Source organism: Nannobrachium achirus (genome assembly GCF_963921795.1).
Source record: "Nannobrachium achirus genome assembly, chromosome: 18".
Classification (NCBI taxonomy): Eukaryota; Metazoa; Chordata; class Actinopteri; order Myctophiformes; family Myctophidae; genus Nannobrachium; species Nannobrachium achirus.
In genome coordinates this window covers 57,654,230-57,674,405 of record NC_137825.1, presented here as the reverse complement: position 1 = coordinate 57,674,405, position 20,176 = coordinate 57,654,230, and the positions used below count along the sequence as shown (strand labels likewise).

The following is a 20,176-nucleotide window of genomic DNA, read 5'->3' as shown; positions in this document are numbered from 1 at the left end:
CATTTAGTGTTGAAGCGTCCTTGAGCAAAACCGATGAGCAGGTTTGTGTGTTGCATGGTTTCCTCCGCCATCTGTGTTTGAATGTGAGTGTGAATGGTTGAATGTAATGCACAATCTATGAAAAAGAACCTTGGTATTGTCCTGGACAGTCAGCTTGCATTCATTCATTCATTCATTTGTGTGTGTGTGTGTGTGCGTGTGCGTGCGTACGTGCGTGTGTGTTTGTGTCAGGGAGGCGTGCTTCCACATACCAGCGCACTAGATCTGGAGGCTGCGGCCCTTGAACCTAAGCACGCCCCACGGCAGTCTTGAGTGACATCCATGCGTCCAAACATGCCCCGCACTGAAAGGGCTGCTGAAAGTTGAATGATTGCTTTAGCAGGCTACACTCGTTACTGTGAAAATAGCCAACAATAGCCTATTATGTTTATTATTATGATGATCCAACGTCTATACTCTCCACCAGTGACACTGTGTGATCATCATCATCACCTCGGCTCTCCCTCTCTCCCCCTCTCCGCTCGCTTGCACGACTGCAGGCTCAGCGAGAGTGAAAGTCCCCACTCTTTCCGTATTGAAGTTAAAGCCTTTCTGTATCGTATCAAAAACATGATTGGTAGTCGCGGGATGTGTAGATACATGTGTCTGTAGTTCCGAACGTCTGGAAAAAGTAATTGATCGGTTGAAACGAACTTTGCATGTTCGTTTTGCCAGCCACAGCGAGCCAGTAATCCTGCCTTTGTGTCTGTGACTCCATGCTGGGCGTTCATGTGAGGTAGCGTGTTCACGTGGAGGTGCATTCAACAGCGCAAGTGTTAAAGTAAGATAGAATCAATGTTTAATTGTCACTACTCTACAGGGACAGGAAGCAAAATGCAATGTTGTGATCGAGGTGATAATAATAATAAGAAGAAGAAGAAAAACTAGAAGCAGTGCTCTTCCGACCAAGCACTATCATATGCTATTTAAATACATACACCTGCATGAGGTGAGACTTGAACCGGTGACCATTGGCGTTAAATTCCACATAAAACACTGACTAGAACCTGTAAAATAACCCCTCTAAATTATCTTGTGCAAATTACATTTACAGGAGGAAAAATACGTTATTAGTGAGAGTACCACCTTTTTTATGTAAATCTGACAGTGCTTAGCAAGTATCACCAATTTTATGTTCTTATTGCTTTGATAATACAATAAACTGAGGTAGGTCAAGGGGAACAGGGTTGTGTGTGTGTGTGTGTGTGTGTGTGTGTGTGTGTGTGTGTGTGTGTGTGTGTGTGTGTGTGTGTGTGTGTGTGTGTGTGTGTGTGTGCCTGTGTGCCTGTGTGCATGAGCACATACATCCAGCATTTACTGTTTTCTGATCTATTTAATTAATTAAGATCAACATGGAGAGAGAGGAAGAGAGAAGAGACAGACCAGATGAACCTCCTTCAGTCTTCGCAAATGAACCTGGACCTTCACACACACAGTATGTCAATCCTTCTATACAGTATACACTATAAAGCTATACACTTATATACACACTATAACACTACAATATACACACTACCAGAAAGAGTACAGTACACGCCCTAAAGGGCATTTGCAAGTGTGACTTCGTCAACCACATTGGTTAGACTGACACATATGTCCATATCAGGGTTTCCGCTAGGCATTTTTGGGGCCGGCCACGTTGGCCGGCAGGATTATATTTTACCGGCCAATCAATTAATTTATCGGCCATATTATAATGAACGTCACATACCGGTACGTGTTTGCAGAGGACATACTGTATGTGCGTGTGCATGGTGCACCGAACTGATAATTACACCATTTTATGTTAGCGCTGGGCTCCTCTTTATTACAGATGCAATTGCAATCTTTTCCTGAGTTAACTAAATAATAGCCTAACTATCTACTTATGTAGGCCTAGATCGCTTGCCAAAAAAGAAGTGAATAGGTTAAAGTGGACGCAACAAGCGAACCGTTTGCGTGCCCTGCCACACAGTGGCCTACAAATTAATAAGTTAATAGTATATGATTTTGGCTTCACGTCTCATTAAACCTTAATATGAAAACATACAACATTTGTTTTGTTTTGTTAATGTTATGTTATGATGGCGCAAGGAGGAAGGTTGACTTGCCTGTTAGTTTGTTGTTTTGAGCACCACAATGGCATCACAAATCACATCCATGCGATCAGAAAGTCATTTGTGTGCTTGTATAATCCATGTGATTCCACAGAGTTCGGGTCCCTTTTTTATTATCGTATACTGGGTCCAGCATGGTCTAGATTACCTCGGAAGAACCCCAGTTCTGTTCGGATCATAACACTAAACCCACGTTGTATAGCGCTGATTTGGACAAGCTGCTGGAATTGTCAGCTGTGAATGTGTGCTTCTCCGTATGGCCGTCCTGCGTATCTAAAATAGCAGACATACAAGCTCACAGCGCGGCGCGTTGCTGACGTGTTGTGAGCTTGAAGCTCTGATATTTTCAATGCGCGTAACCATCGTACGACGAATATAGACTGATCTAATGCGCACAGCGCAGCATGAAGCAGCAGCAGCAGCAGCGGTGAGCTCCGCTGTCGTCAGACTCACAGAACATGATACAAATTTAAAATTATGACTGCTTTAGACAAATAATTATGTGAATAATAAGATTAAATGATAAAATAGCCTAAGAGGCATTTTCCCAGCCGGCCACGGTGGCCGGTGGACTTTATAATTACCGGCCAAGTAAACATTTAACCGGCCAATGGCCGGTAAATACCGGGTAACGGAATCTCTGGTCCATATATGGGCATGCCCATTAACTCATTCTGTGCTAAAACCGAATAATTTCGGTTCTTTTTTCCATTCCAATACTAATTTTTTAATCTATTTCGCTTACCCTGAGCTGCTAGCAGCGACGTGGGTGGTCCTGGCTCCTCCACCGCTTCACAACGAGCCATTCTACTTGTCCCGATTGTTTATTCCATTGAAAATGGTTTAGAAAAAAGTTTAGAGCCCCCCCAAAAAAACGCTGTTTCAGCAAGACGTATTAAGGATTGCCAGAACCGAAATTTTTAGGTTCCTTTAGTAAAATGAATTAAATAACCGGAGGCCTCAACGTAGCCCCGGTCGAATTTTCCATCCAAGCACAAGGCCGCGATTCTGTTTACATGGCCCGTAATGGGAAAAAAAGGCCGCGCCACGCCGCCCACTCCAATAGAAAAACACATCTTTACAGCGGATTTTCTCCGGATTGTGTTCCGAGGCCAGCAGAAACGTTTTTTTTGGCGGCTGAATAACTTTAGATCGGTCTTCTAAAAAATTACATAGCCGATTGCTAACTGAAAGCTACCTTCCTCCAGCTCGCTAGCATAGCACTCATTCCAGTGTATAGCCAAGCCAGCTCAGGCTGGGGACCCGGATGTGGTAGTGAATGTCTACGGGAGAATGGCTGGCACTCTAGCGGCACCTTGCGGCGCCCGGCAGTAATTGAGTTAATATTGATGGGCATAAAAGGGATTTTATTGTATGGGCATTCCCAGATATGGGCTTAATATTGATGGCCATAAAAGGGATATTAGTGTGGTTGGCCTAACAGGGAATCAGATGTAGAGGTCAGCTCCATATATGGAGATCTGATGATCCAGTCGTCTCCATGTATGGATAACCCAGGGTTTGATGAGGTTAGTGTTGTGATCTTCATATAGGGATATCCAGGTGATGATAGTCAGCAGTCCTGATGTGCAAATGAATTCTGTATTTACCATATGGAGCATCCATATATGGGCATTGCCAAATATAGGCTTAATATTGATGACATCAGGGATCTCCACGATTGTCAGAACAGGCTGTCTTGGTCATTGAGTCAACAATGTGACAGGTCAGCTATAGACATCGAGGCGTTACTCACTGACTCACTCACTGTTAACCGTGTACTACGGTCGCAACAATATACATACTATAACACCTGGACCTTCAGACACAGTATGTCAATCCTTCTATACAATATAAACAACAAAGTGATCTGCTAAGTAACATGTTTAAATTATTAGAAAACAATACATAGAGTCTAACTAGAAAAGTGTACTCGTCGGAGCACAGATCCCCACCAGGCCGGGTTGCCTAGGTCCCGCAAAATATTGTAGGTCTGGTAAGAAAAGTGTTTGAAGAAAACGTGAAATCGTGGAGTTGTGTCATCCAAGGATCGGGATAAAATAAAATAAAAACGTTTATTTTATGACTTGCATACTGTAGCTTGCGAAACGGGCAGACGTGTCTGTCCAAGCAGTGAACTTGCCTGTTAACAACTGAACTAGGAAAGCTGACGCCTCGTATCAAAACTAACACAGCACACAGGTGCAGCCAATCAAGGGCGGGATCATAGGGGGCGCGTGAGTGCTTGAGCGTACAGTTATGAGAGCCCATTGATTTTTCGCGACAATTCTCGTTTTCACAAGTTTTCCCAAACTGGCCAAACTGCATTCCTGGCACTCGGCCGATATCACACGTTGGCTTTGTTATACACAGCGTCAAAGACCGCCCCACATCCTGGCTGTATGATGTAGCTCTGTTATACTGTAGCCTACCAAGACGAAGACGCACCGTCTCTGCGACCCCTGTGCCCCACACGCTGGACCACTAAAACGGCATCGCTGCAGACTGCAGTCCATTGCTTCCAACTACATTGCACTCAGCCCGTGGCCTGCGTATGCAGCTAGACACTTTTAGCACGTTTTTTTTTGCTTTGAGAATCAGGCTAAAGTTTTTCTCACGTGTGGAAATGGTCAACACAAATGTGGAGGATTGTGTTGTCGGAAACAGCGCCCGTAAACGCATGGTGCAATTCTATGGAGACGACTTTGATGAAGCCAGGCTGACACTGCATTGTGACGTTTGCCTGGAGATGGCAAAGACCAGTGGACTCACATTCTTTACTTATTAAGTAAAAGTATCAATACTGCAATGTAGATGTACTTCAATTCAAAATGAACTTGAGTAAAAGTACGAAAGTATTGGCATCAAAATGTACTTAAAGTACCAAAAGTAAAAGTAATTTTTTTTGGGAAAATAGCAGATCTACAAGCTCACAGTCGTGATATGATGCGTTTGGAGCTTGTAGATCGGCTATTTTCAAACAACCTAGGTATAATGGCTAAAGTGGTTCATGTGTGTTTTAAAATATTATAACTTATATCCGAAAAGTAACTAGTAACTAAAGTTTTCAAATAAATGTAGTGGAGTAAAAGTACAATATTTGGGTCCGAGATGTAGTGGAGTAGAAGTAAAAGTATTGGAAATTGGAAATACTCAAGTAAAGTACAAATACCTACTTAAAAAGGGGCGGGGTCAAAAACGAGCACCCAGCTCAATATTGAAACATCAACGTCCCTGCAGCCAATGACAGTGAGCCATATAACATGCTTTAGGCCTAGGCCAGACAGAGACTGGATATTTCATACCGGTATATCCCGGTTTTTCAGATATCCACATAGAAAAATATCTCGGTCCATACGACAAAGATATCTAGGTTTAAAATAATCAAAGTCCCCAGACCTCCACTAGGGGGACAAGCACACACACAGTAAGGTCTTCAGAGATATCCGGGTTCCACGCCTACACGGATCCAGTAAATCGGATATTTTTCAATGTCTTCACTTATTTATCTGAAGACATTGAAACATATCCGATTCACTGGATCCGTGTAGACATGGTACACGGATAGACTTTACTGTGTGTGTGTGTGTGTGTGTGTGTGTGTGTGTGTGTGTGTGTGTGTGTGTGTGTGTGTGTGTGCGTGCGTGCGTGCATGCGTGCGTGCGTGCGTGCGTGCGTGTGTGTGTGTGCTTGTCCCCCTAATGGAGGTCTGGGGACTCAGATTATTTTAGACTTTGGTGTGTGGACCTAGATATTTTTCAATGTGGACATATAAAAAAAAGGATATATGAAATATCCAGCTCCGTCTGGCCTAGGTCTTAGAATGCCTCTGCCTAGAGGACATGTTGGCTGTGGTCTAAACAAAACATATATAGTCTCAATAGAATATAGCCTCCCAAAAAGTACCGCCCCTTCTCGAGGGGGACCAATAGGAAATGACCCCCTTTGTGACATAAAGAAGGGCTTGTGACATAAGCAAGGGCTCGATTTCAAGAGTACCGTTCTGACACACCCATTCAGAAAATCACTGAAATGAAAGGCAAGGCTTAGAGTTAATGAATGTTTTTTTCTTTTTTGTCTGGAAGAGACACTGGGAAGACCAAAAAACAAGACAAAAAAAAAGTGAAATTCATGATGGGGCCACTTTAAGGACTTTGACTAACGATTTCAAGGAATTGATCCACCAGAAACCGATTCTCAACAAGAACCGGTTCTCGATTCTCATCCCTACACACACACGTGTACGGCCGCATGTGTGATCGCTCGTGCACATGCACGCACGCGCGCACACACGCACGCATGCACACTCACACACACACACTATGCTTGTTGCCATTGTGTCCTAAATTAATGGCCAGCAATGTCATGCACAATTGCGCATGGATGCAGGAAACGTGACAAGCCACAAGTAGGCGGATCCTCTGATCTCTAGTGATTGGTTTAGGGAAAGTCCCTCCCCCGTAAATCACTCAGACAGGGAACAATATCAGACTCAAGCTTCAGCTGAGTCTGAAATCAGGCTACCACCATGAGGCTGTTATACCTATAGGCTACTTAGGTTTTGGCAGAGTAATAAGTTAGACTGCTCCTTACTGGGTAAAGTCGTAATACAGTAATATATAATTTAGTAATTGGTTACTGCCCAACACTGCACATACATCATACAAGTGTATGATATAGTCATATCTCCTTCTCATTCACAGAGAGAGGACTTTTGGCCTGTTCCCACCTGGACTGAGGAAAACGTGGCACTACGTGAAATTGAATGAATTCGGGAGGGCATTTCAGAGCTTATTTCCTGCACCCCCGGACCCCTGCAACCCTGGTAAGATATATAATAGCAATTAAACATCAGAAAACTTGCACTGAAACAGGAGTTGTAAAGCCACTCAACTAAGCTTAACTTAGCTTAACTTAAGCGCCTTGGGTTTATGAAAGGCGCTATATAAATGCAAGTTATTATTATTATTATTATTAAGCCACAGTTTGAAAAACTATCTGAATCAATAGCCTAATTGTTCAAACACAGAACTGACCAAAGTAAATACAACAAACAGTATAACCTACGGATTATTTACAATTAACTAATGTAGCAGCATCTTACAGTTTTTTAAAGTCCATGTCCATGTGAACAGGCCCAGAAAAGTTATCTCACAAACCAACCACCCAGTTGGAACATTTTAAATCTTTGTTAGGTCTCTGATTGGATAGATCCCCACCCTTTAGAAATTTGCATGTGAAATGTTTGCAGTCAGAGAGAGAGAGAGAGAGAGAGAGAGAGAGAGAGAGAGAGAGAGAGAGAGAGAGAGAGAAAGAGACTGGAACTAAACTATTTTATTTATTTTCATTAAAAGATATACATTAACAAATTAAGCCCTGCTTTATGCTATTGAAAATCGCAGATATACTAGATTTGTATACATTTTAAAACTTCAAATAGGACATTCTGCATAAAGAATACTTTCTTATATTAGTATATTTTTATATCAATACTTTGTACTTTTACTCAAGTAAAATTTGAATTGCAGAATTTTACTTGTAACAGAGTATTTCTACTTTTACTACTGCCAACACCATAATGGCTCCCACACACACACACACACACACACACACACACACACACACACACACACACACACACACACACACACACACACACACACACTCTCTCTCTCTCTCTCTCTCTCTCTCTCTCTCTCTCTCTCTCTCTCTCTCTCTCTCCCCTGAACCCCTCTTCCCCACTTCCCCCACTCTTAACCACACATCCCCATCACAGCTAATTTACATGTGAATGGAGGATTAACTAGAAAATTAAATTCCTAAGAAATTGTAAGTGTGCATGCAGCTCGCTAAGTGTGTGCAACCTTGTGTAGCGGTTGGTGTTAGCATTAGCATTAGATGTTTTAACATTAGCATTTTTAGCATTATCTTTAACATTAGCATTTTCAGCATTAACATTTTTAGCATTTTTATTAACATTAGCTTTAGCGTTTTCAGCATTATCATTAGCATTTTTGAATTAGCATTTTTTAATTAGCATTTTTAGCATTCATTAGCATTTGCAACATTAACATATTAGCTTTAGCATTTGTTAGCATTAGCATTTGTTACCATTAGCATTTTTAGCTTTAGCATTAGCAGAAGTAGCAGTTAGCAATAGCGGATAGCCATTGGGGCTGTGGGACCACCCACCAAGTTTGAGACCAGTAACGTTTTTGGAAGTGGAGTTATGGCCAAATAAAGTTTCGGCCAATCAGAAGAGGGGGCGGGGCTAAGTTAAACCAATTTAGCTGAAGGACTCTGAAACAAGTCAGATGACACCCCCCACAAGTCTGTATGACAAACGGTTGACGAGATAAAGCCAAATCCATTTTCGGCCAATCAGAAGAGGGGGCGGGGCTAAGTTAAACCAATTTAGCTGAAGGACTCTGAAACAAGTCAAAGACACCATCCACAAGTCTGTACGACAAACAGTTGACAAGATAAAGCCAAATAAAGTTTTGGCCAATCAGAAGAGGGGGCGGGGTTAAGTTAAACCAATTTAATTTTTTTAACCAAGTTGAAGGACTCTGAAACAAGTCAAATGACACCACCCACAAGTTTGTACGCAAAAGAGCCAAATAGAACAACAATCAAGTTTTCGACCAATCAGAAGAGGGGGCGGACCTACATCAAAACAATTAAGGACAAGGACTCTGAAACAAGTCAAATGGGGCGGGGCTTAAGTAATAAGTCCCTATTGGCCGTATAAGTTCAGACACCGAGTTTTGAGAGGTTACCATTCTGCAAACTGGAATAATGTCTGTTTAAAGCTCAGCCAATAGGAAGACAGAGGGGGCGGGGCTTCAGCAATTACAGTTCATCCCAATTGGCCAGAAAGATTCCAAAGTCGTGTGAGCGTTTTAAAGTTGAAATCACGTTGCTAGGCAAAAGTATGCCAGAGTTACGTGGCGCCAAAGTATCTGTTTTGTTCTCCTTTCCCCCATTCAAAGTCAATGGGGTTTTTTGCACAGTTTTTTACAAATTACGTTGCCATGGTAACACGGATCAGAAAGAAAAGTAATAGCACACCATTCCCCGGCCGAGCTGCACATTTTGATGTATATATTGTGGGTGTGGCGTAAATCGTGCGGCAGTTATTACGTGCCGAACTTTCCCCCATTCAAAGTCAATGGGGTTTTTGGGCGGCGTTTTTTGTGAATTACATCGCCATGGTAACGCGGATCGGAAAGAAAAGTAATAGCACACCATTCCCGGCCGAGCCGCACATTTTTATGTATATATTGCGGGGGTGGCGTAAATTGTTTCGCAGTTATTATGTGTCGAAATTTGTGGGATCATTATTGTGAACTAACTAACTTAGTATGGCAAATTACAATAAGTGTTTTGCCATTTGCCATAATGCTAACATATGGTAATACTAAAAATGCTAATGCTAATGCTAAAAAGCTAATGCTAAAAATGCTAATGCTAATGTTAACAATGCTAATGTTAGAAATGCTAATGCTAGCTAATGTTAAAATGCTACTGCTAAAATGCTAATGCTGGCTAATGTGCAAAAGAATTATAATGATAATGCTAAAATATGCTGAAGCTAATGCTAATAAAATTCTCTTTTCTAGTTTATATCTGTTTTCAAATAAATGTAGTCATGTAAAAGTACAATATTTAGATCCGAGATGTAATAAGAGTAGAAGTAAAAGTATTGGAAATTGGAAATACTCTAAATACTCAAGTAAAAATACAGTACTTGAGTATAGTACTTACCGTAATTACTTCACACCACTGTCTGTCCGGTGGATTTTCAGAATAGACTTGTTTACAAGAAATAATCATGCTTTGCGGCAGTGTCAGGATCCGAGATGTAGTAATAGTAGAAGTAAAAGTATTGGAAATTGGAAATACTCAAGTAAATACTCAAGTAAAAATACAGTACTTGAGTATAGTACTTACCGTAATTACTTCACACCACTGTCTGTCCGGTGGAAATTCAGAATAGAGTTGTTTACAAAAAAAAATCATGCTTTGCGGCAGTGTCAATATGTGATTGGCTACTTGGGTCTTGGGATGCTTTTTTTATTTTATCTAAGCCTTGAATTATCATTTGATCGTCACTAGGGGGCTGCAGCAGCAACAACAACAACAACAACAACAACAACAACAACAACAACAACCACACACACACACACACACACACACGCGCACACACACACACACACACACACACACACACACACACACACACACACACACACAGATACAGATACAGAGAGATTTATTTTTGCATCCACACAATAAACATTTTCTGTGATACATTTATCTCAACCACTCTCTTTTTCTCAGCACAATTTGTGATCCAGCACAGGGCACAGATGATTCAAAAGGTCACCACAGTCATGCCTATAGTAGACAGTCTAGGAAATATGGTCCATTCTGAGCACTATGATGGGATTCGAGCTGAGAAGACAAGCATGGACCAAATGAGGACACTGTACACCAAGGTGCTAACTCCAGGTGGAAAAGCTGTTAGAGAAGCATTTTACCATGCCCTTAAACAACACGAACCTGACCTGTTGAAGAGCCTTGGTAAGATCAGATTTATTGCCATTGTTATTCTCTCCGCCAGGCCGGATGGCCAAAGGCAGGACACTATGTTTCTGTTTTCACTTTCAGAATAGTGTTCACTTTACTTCTTTAGGATAATGGCCAGCACATGGGGAGGGGGTCTCTAGCAAAATGTGTAATAAAGCATCAATATTAGTTAAAACACATGGCCAATTTAAAACAGTTGATCTACTATAAAAGGTCATGTGAGCTTATGTGACAATATTTTTGAAACATAACACAAATCTTGTATGGGGGTCTCTGGCACCTCACATGTTCAGACAAATACATAATAAATAGGGGGTCCTTGAAATGAGAAGGTTTAAGATCCAAGGTTCTAAACAATTTCCAGAACTTAGACTATAAATACCGAAAACTATGAAGTACAAAATAAACGTGTTCATTAAGGTTGTTTGGAGTCTTTGTTCTCAAATTAATCTTCAAAACAACTCAAGGAAGTAATGTGTTCACTTTTGTGGCCCTTTCAACTAAGCATCAGTGTCACCTCCGCAACCGCAGTTTTCCCGGTGAACCTGAGCGCAATGGTTGGGGCGTGGGAGTGTGGGGAACACACACCACTGACTATTGCCGATGATGGAGAGGTTATATAGCTTTATGTATCGAGAGGCACTCTTGCCGATTTCGCAAGAGACTCGTCGCCAATTGCAAGATATTTAAAAGTTATTTGGGGCCATGATGATAACCTCTTCTTCCCACTACTAGACTAAGGATTTATATTGTCTGTGTTATTGTTTACAACCACAATGATGCCCGTGTGGCAAGATTGCGGTTTTACTAGTAGGCTAGTGTAGGCTTAGAAGCCTTTTCAGAAGTTAATTTAATGTTTTCCATTAATTAAGTGTGCCTGCCATGCAATGCAATGGCAAAACACTTATTGTAATCCGCCATACTTATATATATATATATATATATATATATATATATATATATATATATATATATATATATATACTAGAAAAGAAAATGTCAAAGAAATTTTAAGTGTGCCTGCAGCTCGCTAAATGTGTGCAACCTTGTGTGTAGTGGTTGGTGTTAACATTAGCATTTTAGCATTAACATTAACATTTTTAGCATTAGCTTTAACATCATTTTAGCATTAGCATTTATTAACATTAGCTTTATCATTTTTTAACATTATCATTAGCGTATGCATTAGTGTTATCATTTTTTAGCATTAGCTAGCATTAGCATTTTAGCATTTTTAGCATTAGCATTTATAACATTAGCATTAGCTAGCATTAGCATTTGTTAACATTAGCTTTAGCATTTTTAGCATTAACATTTATAGCATTTGTTAACATTAGCTTTAGCATTTTTAGCATTAACATTTATTAGCATGTGTTAGCATTAGCATTTGTTAGCATTAGCATTTTTAGCTTAGCATTAGCAGAAGTAGCAGTTAGCATTAGCAGTTAGCCGTTGGGACTGTGGGACCATCCACCGAGTTTGAGACCAGTAACTTGTTGGGAAGTGGAGTTATGGATGTTTAAAGCCCAGCCAATAGGAAGGCAGAGGGGCGGGGTTTAAACAATTACAGATCATTCCTATTGGCCATGTAAATACACACAGCGAGTTTCGAGACGGTACCATGCTGCAAACTGGAGATATAGCTGTTTAAAGCTCAGCCAATAAGAAGATAGGGGTGGGGCTTAAGAGGGGGCAGGGCTCCCTATTGGCCAGAAAGCAAGCAAGATTCCAAAGTTGTGTGAGCGTTTTAAAGTTGAAATCACGTTGCTAGGCAAAAGTATGGCAGAGTTACATGGCACCAAAGTATCTGTTTTGTTCTGCTTTCCCCCATTCAAAGTCAATGGGGTTTTTGCTAGTTTTTTACGAATTACATTGCCATGGTAACGCGGATCGGAAAGAAAAGTAATAGCACACCATTCCCGGCCGAGCCGCACATTTTGATGTATATATTGCGGGGTGGTGTAAATTGTGTGGCAGTTATTACATGCCGAAATTTGTGGGATCATTATTAACTAGCCTAATTAATTAAGTATGGCGGATTACAATAAGTGTTTTGCCATTGCATGGCAGGCACACTTAATTAATAATTAAATATAATTGTATTTCCAAGGCAACGCTGCTCTTTCATGCAGAGATAGGGAAAGGGGTCAATTGAGTCTAAATCCACAATTAACGGGTTGCGTGTCTTCTTTTAAAGGCAATGTCATCTGGCACAGTGATGGGTTTGATTGTTGTAACGCCCAAACCACACCTATGCATAATGTAACAGGTAGCACAGGTGTTTTTAGGGATATAGCAAGTCCCCAAAATAGCAACTTCTGCGTGGGAACACCTCAGGCCCTATTTCTTTCCATGCTAAACCCTGAAAAAAAAAATGTTTTATACTATTTTGAAAAAATATTAAATTGTTCAAATAGCTGATCTACAAGCTCAAAACATGTTGATCTAGATCGGCTATTTGAAGTATTTTAAAATGTTTTTCAAAATAGTTCAAAAAAAGGCAAAGAAGTTCCTAAAACACTAAAGGATTTAGGAAATGATGAATCCTAATTGGGAAAGTAGGGGCCATAGTCTGGAGGGCATTTCATTAATAATGTTCATTCACAGCTGTAAGAATGTAAAGTTATGAATGAAGCTGAATGGTTAAAATGTCTTCATTCTCTTCTCATAGCAGGTGACAAAGGATTAAATGATTATAAGGTCGGTTTGAACCGTCTTGATCGTGTGACATACGTCACTGAAGTGCCCTCCCTCAGCAGCATCTTCACAGAGCTCTACATCACAGTGGGAGAGAGTGAAGCGGTTAATACCCAACATGAGGTCTGGCAGCTAGAGACAGCTTCCAAGAAGAAGAAGACCCTCCATGACCAACCAATCAAATGCTGTGACATCTTTAAGCCCCGCCTCCTTGGCAGAGAGAAACTCAGAACAGTTCTGACCAAGGGCATCGCTGGCATAGGAAAAACATTCTCTGTGCGGAAGTTGACTCTGGACTGGGCAAAGGGTTTAGAAAATACAGATGTAATTCTCCTGGTTCCCTTCTCATTCCGGGAGCTGAACTTGGTCAGAAATGAGACGCACAGTCTTCTCTCACTGATCCATCATTTCCACCCAGAATTAAAGATGGTCACAGCATTGGACCTCGCCAACTGGAAAGTTGGCTTCATCTTTGATGGTCTAGATGAAAGCAGGTTTTCGCTGAAATTCTACAGCAATGCCATTGTTTCTGAAGTCAAAGTGAAATCATCAGTGGACTTGCTGTTGACAAACCTCATCATGGGGAATCTGCTCCCCTTAGCCCTCCTCTGGATAACTACCAGACCTGCAGCAGCCAATCAGATCCCTCCTGATTTCGTTGACCTGGTGACAGAAGTACGAGGGTTCACAGACCCCCAGAAGGAGGAGTTCTTCAGGAAGAAAATCAGTGATGAGAAGCTGGCCAGCAAAATCATCTCACACATGAAGACATCAAGGAGCCTCCACATCATGTGTCACATCCCAGTCTTCTGTTCGATCACCGCTACCGTTCTGGAGGACATGTTGAAGACAGATGAGACAGAAACGTTGCCCAAGACCCAGACACAGATGTACAGCAACTTCCTGTCAGTCCAGACAAAGAGGAAGAATCTGAAATATGATGAGTATCATGTGAATCAACAGCAGCTTATAGAGAAGGACAGGAAGGTTCTTCTGAAGCTGGGCAAGCTGGCGTTTGAACATCTGGAGAAAGGCATCGTCATGTTCTACGAAGAAGATCTGAAAGAGTGTGGCCTTGATGTGAAAGACGCCTCGCTGTACTCAGGACTGTGCACAGAGATATTCCAGAGAGAGAGTGTGAGCTTCCAGAGAACAGTCTACAGCTTTGTTCATCTGAGCATCCAGGAGTTTCTGGCTGCAGTCTACCTGTTCCACTGTTTCACACAGAAGAACATGGAGGTACTGGCGACATTCTTTTCAGACCTACCTCCTCTTACTCATCCTCCTCATACTTCCAGGAGAAGAAGAAATGAAGAAGAAATGGCCCTGGAAAACTTCCTGGCGAGAGTAATGGAAAAATCCCAGAAGAGTAAAAATGGCCACCTGGACCTCTTTGTCCGCTTCCTTCATGGCCTCTTACTGGAGTCCAACAAGAGTCTGCTAGGAGGCCTGCTGGGTCAGAAGGCGAACAGTCCAGAGAGCATCCAGAGAATCATCAACAACCTGAAGAAGATGACCACTGAAGATCAGTCTCCTGACAGAATGATCAACATATTCCACTGTTTGATGGAGATGAACGACCACTCAGTACTTCAGGAGATCCAACAGTACCTGAAGTCAGGGGACAAATCAAAGACCGAACTGTCTCCATCCCAGTGTTCAGCTCTGGCCGCCATGCTGCTGATGTCAGAGGAGGTTCAGGATGAGTTGTACCTGGACACATACAACACATCAAATGAGGGGCGACGGAGACTGATCCCAGCTGTAAGGAACTGCAGAAAGGCTCGGTTAGTATTCATGTGAATAGAAGATGTACTAGAATAGAATCAATCTACCTTGACACCACTACACTATAAATAGAATTGATGGTTAACATAATATATTGGTTCCCAAAGTGTGGTCCGGGGTCCCCCAGGGTTATAGTTCTAGGGGATCCCCAGCGAAATAAGGAATGGTTAAAAACTTTAATTTCATTTTATACTGTAGCTATTAGAAAATTGTTGATCTACAAGCTCATAACATGTCGTGGGACGTTTTTCTATTGGCTATTTATTTTTAAATCTATAGATACTGTTTAGACATTTTTACTTGAATAATTGATAAAACATTTTGAATAACTTCGACATATTCTCTTAAGCGTGTCCCTGGCACTCAACATTGTCAGATGGTGTACGCAGCCACATATACTGTATTTGCTTGACATGACAATGTTTGAGAACCACTAATGTAAAAGTTGCTGTAATAACCACGTCTTTTGATTGATTGAACATTTTATTAGACAAACATGTAGACACACCTAGTATAAAATAGTGACGCGCGGGCCGGCCAGAACCCGCGGTCCCCTGCGGTCAAAATAAGCATCTCGTCGTCATGCCGTCATGTTAACGGTTCATTGCTTTTAAATGTTCGAAAGATATTTTATATGGCTTTACACTGCACTGTAATGTAATGTGCTCATCAGCACTGAAAGTTTCTTTTTTTCTTTCTTTTAAATCCAAGTTTCTTACAACTCTGAAGGCCATGGCTCCATGACTTTAAACTTGTGTTTAAAAAACTGAGCGCCCTACCACAACACAAAGCCGCTGGCCACGACAGAATTCCCTCCAAATGTCTCATAGACTCAGCCGGCCTCCGTTGCCCCAATCATTACCCACATAATAAATCTATCTATCACACAGGGTCACGTCCCTCAAGACTTTAAACTAGCAAAAGTAATCCCCCTGCACAAAAAAGGCAGTAAACTAGATCCTGGCAACTACTGAAAAAATTGTCAATGAACAGGTTGCTAAATATTTAGAAGTGAATACATTGATTTATGAGTTCCAATCTGGCTTCAGAGAGTCCCATTCCACAGACACATGCTTCATCTATTTGAACGAATGCATCAAACGATGCCCCAATTGCCTTAACGTTAAAGCTCCAAACAGCCCAAAACAAACTGATTAGGGTCCTGCTTAGCCTTCCTTCCCGGGCCCGCCTCACCACTTATCACTACATAAGCTCACAGTAGCTGACAGAGTACAGCATCACCACAAAGATACCCATGTGCCTGACAAAATACTTCCTAAATGTCAAGAATGTCCACAATAGAGCTTAGATCGAGCCGAAAAAATATGAGCCCGGCCCAGCCCAGCCCGGCTGAAAGTCAGCCTGAGCTCGGCCCAATATATGATATATGATTTTGAGCAGTTTGTGAAACGCTTAAACTCGTTTTTTATCCTGGGATTTTTTAGCAATTTGCATTAAACATTCTACGCACAATCTAAGGACCTTTATCTAACATGCCTATGAAGTGCACAATTCTTTTTATAATAATAATAATTATAAATATAGCTGCAAGCAGTGATAAAGTGGCCAAAAACGCCTCAAATCATGAACACAGCCTGCGATGTGCGTGAAATTTTGCACGCACATTCACACTAGGTCAAGGAACAGATGCCACCCCTCTCACATTGGCCTGTTATAGCGCCACCAGCGGGTCAACTTTTGCATAACACATTTTTGGAACAAAATGCCTCAAATCACGCATGCAGCGTCCGATTGTGTCAGTAACGTCAAAGAGAGCACTGCCTGCGATCTTGACACTTTGTACTTTTATAGCCATTGTTTTTTGGCTTGAAGCGAGCCCACAATTGTTTCAAAGGAACAATATTTTCTAGTTTTGTAATAAACTAATCCACAAAACTGTCGTCATTATTATTGTTGACATATTTCTACTTTATAGAGCAATGCTCATTCAACTTTGACCCCTCTGTCACATGGTACTATTTCTTCTCTCGAGTAGATCACTGCGCCGCATCACGGCGCATGCTATGTGCTGCTGCTGTGTGCTGCCCATAGACTGTCGTTTGTTCGGTCACTGCTGATCTCTCTTACTAGCCTTGAATAGCAGCTTAGCTAACCTTTATCTGCCATTGCTAACACAAGGGGGATATATCCACGCATTACTGGATAAAAGAAAAACTTCTTCCACCGTTTCCCCAAGGATAAAGACACCAGACAACTTTGGCTTGGTAGAGCCAGCGAGTGTTCCTGTTCTTTTTTAGCTCTGTTCCCGTATCTAACGCTACACTATGTCACAGGTGAGCAATTGCGCTCAGAGCCGCGGCAGCCCAGGCTGCTCAGCCTCTCGTCTGTAGTAAAAATAAAATATACACTTTCACTACTCACCAAAACAAAGACGGTTCTAAAATGTTGAAAGCTTACTTTCCTTAGTTCCACTTGTAGCCCCCCACCTCACGTCTAAAATACACATTTGGTCCTGAAAAGAAAATATTTCACTGGAAGTTTTAGCTGCTCCACACCGCCCTCTACAGATCTTGTCAATAGAAAAGTCCATTGACCAGATTTTGCCTTCGGGTGAAATATTTTCTTTTATGGCGAAAAGTGCATTTAGACGTGAAATTTAGACACAGATTACCCCCACTACGGAAAGTAGGCTTTTTACTCTATGAAGATGTCATTGTTTTGGTGTGAAGCGAAACTGTACCTTGTATTTTTACTACAGAGGAGAGGGTGCGCAGCCTTTCCTACAGCGCAAGGGCTCATCGGTGACATAGCGCTACGCTATGGACCAGAGCTACCTTTCTTACATTGCCGAGGGTAAAACAACATAGGATTAATACATAACATATATCGTCTGTACCATTGGTTCTCAAAATGGGGTCTATAATTTTAGCTGGGGACCCCCTTATATTCTCTCAAAGGCCCTGCCCTGGGGGTCCCCAGCTAAAATTATAGTTAGGACCAAAGGCGAGATTTTAGCTTTCAGGAGCGACCAGCTATATGAGTGCAGACTGCAGAGCTGGTTGTTTTGGGCGCGTGTGTTGCCACGGGATGCGCCCATTGAGTTGAATGCGGCGCAGTGATCTACTCGAGGGAAGAAATAGTACCATGTCACAGAGGGGTCAAAGTTGAATGAGCATTGCTCTATAAAGTAAAAATATGTCAACAATAATAATGACGGCAGTTTTGTGGATTCGTTTATTACAAAATAATGGGCCCGCCAACTCACGTCCAAACACAGGACTCAGTTAACCAATTCATGCCCTTCCACAACTCCATTACTGGTGAGTATTTCATACAGCTTTGGTTGAAAAATAGGCGAACTATCACTTTAAGAACAGAGTCATTCTACCATTTTCCAACTGTTTTTAGGCCTATATATAAAATACATTGTAGCAGCACCGTCCTAATTACCGTATGGAACAAATAAACATCGGAACCTCGCTGGAGAACACAGCTGAGCTGACGGCCGCCACTAAATCAGGATGCTGGTGTACAGGCTGTTATAGCTACAACATTCACACTACGTCTATAATATTATTAGGATATACAAAAGTGTCTGAATGGTTTCAATGATGTCCTCCGCTCCGCTCTGCTCAGGCAGCGCATGCATGCACACGCCACACACAGTCACACGGGAGCACACTCACATGCTCAACTGTCTGAATGTTGCGCTGCAGCGCACATTTATTTTTTATATTGGTAAATACAGTTCCTTGCTTGTAGATTGGCTCCCTCTGATACGCAGCGCTACCACTGTCTGGTCTCGGACGAATACAGTGTCGCTCAGATGTTGTTGAGATTCTTTAAAGATACCCAGAACTGCACTAGGAGAGCGCGGAAACGTGTGCGAAGCGCCGAAAATCGGCGATGCCGTTAGGTATCATTAATTTATCTGTGAAAATTTAGTAGCTTTTTTCCAAACTGTATCTCGCTTCCATGTCCCGCCTCCCCGCGGTGTGGTTGGCTACGTTCCTGCCTCTGATCTATCCGAGACAGGCTGACACTACCAGCTAGCCAAAAGACGCCGTGGGGAGGCGGGACATGTGACGTAATAAGGAAGCAAGATACAGTTTGGAAAAAGCAACTAAATTTTCACAGATAAATTAATGATACCTAACGGCATCGCCGATTTGTGGCGCTTCGCACACGTTTCCGCGCTCTCCTAGTGCAGTTCTGGGTATCTTTAAAGCATCTCAACAACATCTGAACGACGCTGTATTCATCCGAGACCAGACAGTGGTAGCGCTGCGTATCAGAGAGAGCCAATCTACAAAATATAAAAAGTCAAAATATAAAAAGAGGTGATTTTGGGGTCCTGAGAGGGGCTATGTGTTCGGCTGCATATGTAGATAGTAGCTGTGAGTGTTTAAGCCTGTAACCCAATCAGGGACCAGCATTTCTGGCAATGTCATCATTAACAGACAATGAGGGACCAGCATTCCTGGTGATGTCACTGCCATCACCAGTGGTGAGCCCACCTGGGCACGCAGAACACACGGTGAAAGTTGGCACCTGAAGTGTAGTTCTAGTTTAGATTTGAATGACTTTGTGATAAGAGTACCATGAGGCAAATACAGAGGAAAATGGCGTTGGATGAGTGCTGCAGCTAGTGTCCTCAGTGCGTTTCTACTGACCTGTACACTGCTGTGTCGAGCATGTGCTGTTCCACTTGGCTGAGGGGCTGTACATAGTTTCTCAGCCATTCTTTGAGCTGTATGGCTCTTTCGTCTGTTATCTCAGAATCTATAAATCAAATGTACACATGAGGATATTACCAATCACTAAATTATGTGGCTTTATTGCTTCAACAAATTATTCAGTTGAAACTATTACCTGGTATGAGTGTCCTTCAGGCTCCAGCTTCCTGGTTTTGTGGCCGTCTTCGTGGTGTGCCCCGTGGCCTGCTCTTGGATCTCATCTTCTTCCTGCAGTTACGAAGCCTCTCTTCCAGAAACCCTGTGGAG

The 20,176-nt window shown here is 42.0% G+C and overlaps 1 protein-coding gene across 1 annotated transcript; it reads left to right on the top strand.

The window, feature by feature from the left end:
• Positions 1-14,264: 14,264 nt before the first annotated feature.
• LOC308303204 (NLR family CARD domain-containing protein 3-like) lies at positions 14,265-15,227 on the top strand (the record flags this gene model as incomplete). Its single annotated transcript, XM_080747528.1, has 2 exons — positions 14,265-14,411; positions 14,652-15,227. The coding sequence occupies 2 exons, from the start codon at positions 14,265-14,267 to the stop codon at positions 15,225-15,227; spliced, it is 723 nt and encodes a 240-aa protein (XP_080603654.1).
• Between the last annotated feature and the right edge of the window lie 4,949 nt (positions 15,228-20,176).